The sequence below is a fragment of the Tyto alba genome, unplaced genomic scaffold (genome assembly GCF_018691265.1).
Source record: "Tyto alba isolate M040663 unplaced genomic scaffold, T.alba_DEE_v4.0 Super-Scaffold_18, whole genome shotgun sequence".
Taxonomy (NCBI): domain Eukaryota; kingdom Metazoa; phylum Chordata; class Aves; order Strigiformes; family Tytonidae; genus Tyto; species Tyto alba.
In genome coordinates this window covers 32,284,528-32,290,029 of record NW_024881280.1, presented here as the reverse complement: position 1 = coordinate 32,290,029, position 5,502 = coordinate 32,284,528, and the positions used below count along the sequence as shown (strand labels likewise).

At 40.5% G+C, this 5,502-nt stretch overlaps 1 protein-coding gene across 1 annotated transcript; it reads left to right on the top strand.

The window, feature by feature from the left end:
* Positions 1-560: 560 nt before the first annotated feature.
* Positions 561-4,731, top strand: LOC104367448 (alpha-1-antitrypsin). Its single transcript, XM_009974588.3, has 4 exons — positions 561-1,230; positions 1,915-2,185; positions 2,672-2,819; positions 4,522-4,731. Exons 1-4 carry the CDS (start codon positions 576-578, stop codon positions 4,729-4,731), a joined length of 1,284 nt encoding a protein of 427 aa, XP_009972890.3. The 5' UTR covers positions 561-575.
* The last annotated feature ends 771 nt before the right edge of the window (positions 4,732-5,502 follow it).

The window sequence follows — 5,502 nt, the reverse complement described above, 5'->3', positions numbered from 1 at the left end:
GTTCAGAGCTGTTACACAAGAGGCAGAAAGATATAAACAGTTTAAGGGGTGAGCATGTAGATGGATTTTATTCACAGCTGTAACTGACATTATCTACATATCACTGCATTGCTTGAAAACCCAAGTCAGAACAAGACTACAGGTATTGGAGAAATATATCAGCAAAAGTCAGTCCCTCTGCCAAAGTACTTACCAAGTACATGAAGGCCAAGAGGTGAATTCAGCCATGCACCCAAACGCATGTAGGAGTGCAGTGAGGCCATGCTGGTCAGAGGCAAGAACTATTTCAGGCTTAATACCTCATGAAAGTCTACACAACATCAATTCTTCCTTGGTGATGCCACATTAATATCTTTCTTCCTTTGCTCATTGGTCAGAAACTGAGAGAACTGGTTAGAAATAGGCTATCCAGGAGGCCAAGTAGAAGAGCATTTCTAAATTGAGCAGTAATACTAAAGACTGACATCTGAAAATCAGTATCTAGAATACAAAACCTATTTTTATGCAGGAAAGATAAAATTCTCCAGATCTAAAAGTTGCTCTGCTCTTTCTTAACAGAACTGTTCAGAAAGACAATGAAGACTGCATTGCATTTGTGTTTATTGCTTCTTGGACTTCAAGTCCAGGGTCAACATAGGTCCGACATCAATGATGAACAGCAGGAAGAAAATTTATGCCATTTCACAGAAGACTCTTACCAGTCTGGAGGTGAAAACTTGGCTCATGTCAAGATAACCCCCAGCAATGCTGATTTCGCATTTAGGTTTTACAAGCAAGTCAGAGACGAGGCAAGCAACAAGAACATTTTCTTCTCTCCTTTGAGCATCTCCACTGCCTTTGCAATGCTTTCGCTGGGGGCCAGATCAAACACACTCAATGAGCTGCACAAAGGCCTTGCCTTCAACCTGACAGAGGTGGAGGAGCAGGAGATCCATGAGGGATTTAAGCATGTCCTCCAGCTGCTGAACGACCCTCACCGAGAAGTCCAGTTAAATATGGGCAATATCCTGTTCATAGATGACCAACTGAAACTGCTCCAAAAATTTTTGGATGATGTCACAAATTTTTATTATTCTGAAGCTATTTCTAGTAAGTTACAGAATTCTGCAGAGGCTGCAAAGGAAATCAATAAGTATATAGAAACAAAAACCCATGGGAAAATTGTTGATTTACTCAAGAGTGTTGATGATGAGACCATGATGGTTCTGATTAACTACATTTTCTTTAAAGGTGAGTGACAAACATACATAGGAGTTATACACATAAGCTCTGGAAGTCTTACCCATATCTAAGAAACATAAATCTTTTCACATTGTGAAGCCATGCTATCATCTAATTTTAAATAATTCTTTCTACTTTTAAGTGACATAAGGAAATATTTGAAAGACAGTTATGAAGAATCATTTTCTGTATGAGTAAAAAAAAAAAAAAAAAAGACAGAAGAAAAAAAAAGAACCCATAGAAGTACTGATCAATGTCCTATCAATTTTAAGGGGGTTCAGAGCTGAAAATATTCAGAAAGGATAAACGTGGAAACTTAGATCATTTATTGAAAGGCACAGGTGTTTGGCTGTGCAGGACATGGTAAATCATGGCTGACACTTGTACGAAAGGAATAAGCCTGGAGCCTGTACAGTGGGAGTCTGTGGAAGCTTTACAATTGTGTTAGCAGGCAAAGGCTCAGGTCTTTTTTGTGGTCTCAGCCTAAACTTTTCTTGTGTGATTTTTATTAGAACCGTTGAAATGACGTAAAGCTTCTTTCCACGGCCAGGGAACGAGCATCCTGAAACTGAGATAGGCTTGTTGTTGACTTTACAGTTCAAATACAGTGTTCTAAGCATCAACTAACGTGACATGCCTTTATTAGTCTGTTTTAAAGTTTATTCAATTCTATATTCCTTCTTTTGTCAAAAGGCTACTGGGAAAAACCTTTCAACAATTTGGTCACCAGAGACAGCGACTTCTTGTTGGATGACAAGAATTCTGTTAAGGTCAAAATGATGCATCAAAGCAAAGTCTTTAATATTCATAGGGATGAGAAGTTGTCTTGCTGGGTAGTAGAAATCCCATACAAAGGAGATGCTACTTCATTGTTTGTTCTGCCTGATGAAGGGACAATGAAGCAGGTGGAGGATACTCTGCTAAAAGAAACAGTGTCTAACTGGATTCAATCACTCAAAAAAAGGTAATCTTTTAATCTGCTTTGTTTAAATATCAAACAGGCCATAACTACTCATCCAGGCAAAATAAAGCTTAGGATGACACAATGAGTTGCTGAGCATAGCTCTGAGGAACAAACATTGCATAGTTTCTTTAACTCAGCCAAGTAATTGAGTGATTTCATACCTAAGGGGAACCTTCTCCTCAGCTCCCCCAGTCACAGCAGTGGGAGAGCTACCAGCTGTGAGGATACTGAACACAGGTACATTTCCCTCTGGAGAATTCCTTGAGTAGAAAGAATCCAGTTCAAAAGAAAATACAATTTCTTTTTCTCCAGTCTGGATGATACTTTCATAAACCAGTGCTCTGTCCCTAGCATGAGATTTATTACTGTCTTAGAAATCCAAGCCTTAGCTCCACAGGTATTTGGAATACATGTATATCTGCAGCAGCTACTGCATCAAGGGATCTTGCAATAATAAACTCACATTTTTCATTTATTTTTGAAAAGAAAAATCTACTTGGATCTTCCAAAATTCTCCATCTCTGGCTGCTATGATGTTAAGAGCCTGTTTAAGAAAATGGGTGTAACAGAGGTGTTCAGTGACCAGGCTGATCTCTCTGGAGTGTCGGAAGAAACTCGTCTGAAGGTCTCCAGAGTAAGTATGCAAACAGAGATGGTAATCAAGAGATCTGTCTGTCTTGCTTACACATGGGTTTTATGTCTGCAAATAGGCTGATCCCACTTCTGGAGTGTAGTCGTTGCTCATTGATTGTAATAAGGGAAGGAAAAGGATAGGTATTAAGTGGCTGTTGTTCCTACAGTTTAATATTAAGTTGTTTACTGTATAGAAATCCTGTAAATTCACTTGAAAGTCTCTGAAGAAGAAAACAAATCTGGAAAGGATAACTGGAATAATATCACAAAAAGCTGGAGTAAAATAATCAATGCATGACAAGAGTCATAGTTATGATACAAGTTTGCAAATAACCATTCTTATCCTATGTATACATCTTTCATTACTGCATTATCCGAGCATCTCAGAATTTATATGGCCTTGTGGGACAGGGATAGCCCCATTTTACAAACAAGAAACTGATACACAGATCAGTGATTTCCCCAGTGTCCCAGGGAATATATGCCTTGTGTCATGAGGGAAGTGATCCTTCCCCCTAGTCTGCACTTGTGAGACCTCCTCTGGACTACTGCACACCCAGTTTGGGTCTCCCTAATGCAAGGGAGATGTGGACATACTGGAGCAGAGTAAGCCCAGCGGAGGGTGAGCAGGATGGCCGTAGGGCTGGAGCATGAGGTGCATGAGGAGAGGCTGGGAGACCTGGAGTTGTTCCATCAGGAGAAGGGAAGGTGAAGGGGGGTTCTTAGTGCTGGCTACAGATACCTGTTAGGAGAGTGCAGAGAGGATGGACACAGACTCATCTTGCAGGCGCATAGTAACTGGACAAGAGACAATGCACACAAGACAGAAAATGAGAAATTCTCATCAGATATTATGTAAAAAAATTCACCATGAGGGTGATCAAAAACTAAGATGGGTTACTTAGAGAGGCTATGAAATTTCCATTCTTGGAAATACTCATCACACTGGATGAGACCCTGAGCATCCTTATCTAACGTCAGAGTTGATGCAGTGTAGGGTGGTTGGTTGCACTGGTTGACCTCTAGAGGTCCTTCCAACCTATATTATTTAATGATTTTATGACTCCTCACACTGAATAATATTTTATTACATGTGTAAACACCTGGATTACAGATATATGACAAGTGAATAGAGGAAGGGTAGCAGGACTTCATGAGAGGAAATTCCAGATGTGTTATGGACAACGAAGAAAATACACAGAGTCCTGACCAAAGACAATGAAATAAGATCACATGAATTCAGAAATATGAATTTGCTATACCTACCATAGAAGTCCCTGTGAAGTAAAGTCATACCAGTGGGCTGTGTTACAGAAAGACGCCCTATAAATCTTGTCACTATTGTGACTTTGCAGAATGAATTTTTTTGCATACACAGATGCAAATTGAAAACTTTCTTCTTCTGTTTTAAATACTAAGGACAAAATCTTAGTCTGAGAAACAACAGAACAATAAATGTTCTCTATGATGTTCAGTCTCTGCAAGCAGCCAAGTTTTATTCTACCAGAGTGTTGAAGAAGACTCCCTTTGAACTCAGAGCAAATTTTGCTTGTCTTGGAAAGACTGAACATGAGTATCTTTTTCATAACAGTTCTGTACTTTCTTTTAAGAACTACCTTCTCACAGTGTTGAAGTAAGCAAATTTGTTCCCAGCTACTTCTTACTCTTCTATACATAGATTTTAATCTTTGCTTCCCTTGCAGGCAATTCACAAGGCCACGGTGGATGTTAGTGAGAACGGCACAGAGGCTGCTGCAGTGACCGTGATAGAATTGGTACCACTGTCTGCAGAGTTTCCTCCTCCTCCTCACATTACATTCAACAGGCCCTTCCTGATGATAATTATTGACAAAACCACCCACAGCATCCTCTTCATGGGGAAAATTGTGAACCCAGCTGCCAAGGAAGACTAGGCCAAAGCACTTATACTCCCCAGTGAAAAGAAGAGGTCTTGTGCACATCCCAGGGACTTCTTTGCAAAACGGGACTAGAATTGATCCTTAATTAACAAGTAAATAAATATTACTTGAAGTCATTCCTCACTTACAAACAGACAGTTGGGGACAAGCATGAGTGTACCAGGTTTACAAAATGACCCAGGTCAATTAGGGAGCTGTGAGATCTTCAACAGACAAACATTTCCCTACCTCACCCACTCATCACTGGTGCCATGGTCCCTCATATGCAGATAAACCTTCCTGCTCCTGGCTGAGAAAATCCCTATGGCTTTCATTTCCTGCATATCAAGTCCTCAGTGCAGAAACCACAAATTTATCCCCTTCAGCTGAGAAACCATCCTTTCCCTCCGTCTCATTCCACTGTGAATACCAGGAGAAGTCTCCTTTGTCTTTGAAGTCCTCCCATGGCTCAGTGGATAAGAAGGGAAACAGAAACACAGATCTGTTAAACCTTTCCTCTCCTAGATGGTGGATGATCCTGGGTAAAGAATAATAATTTTCCTTCCTGCTTGACAGCTGCCTCCTACCAGCTCCAATCCCTTGCTCCCATCTTCATTCCTCATCTGTTGCTCCAGAGTAAGAGGCCCAACTTTTCTGGCAGGGTAAGGATTTAGTGTTCTGCGTGAACAAAAGCTGCACATCGTTGCCAAATATTTATCCTTGATGGTCTTGTGCGCGTCCAGTAAAGCCTGGGCTCCCTAGGAGAACTAGATGTATCAAAACCCA

Bases quoted from the DNA above. Each gene is read 5' to 3' on its own strand.
- LOC104367448 (XM_009974588.3), top strand. From the start codon at position 576: ATGAAGACTGCATTGCATTTGTGTTTATTGCTTCTTGGACTTCAAGTC. The intron at 2,186-2,671 runs GTAATCTTTTAA...ATTTTTGAAAAG, and splicing joins ATTCAATCACTCAAAAAAAG to AAAAATCTACTTGGATCTTC. The intron at 2,820-4,521 runs GTAAGTATGCAA...CTTCCCTTGCAG, and splicing joins CTCGTCTGAAGGTCTCCAGA to GCAATTCACAAGGCCACGGT.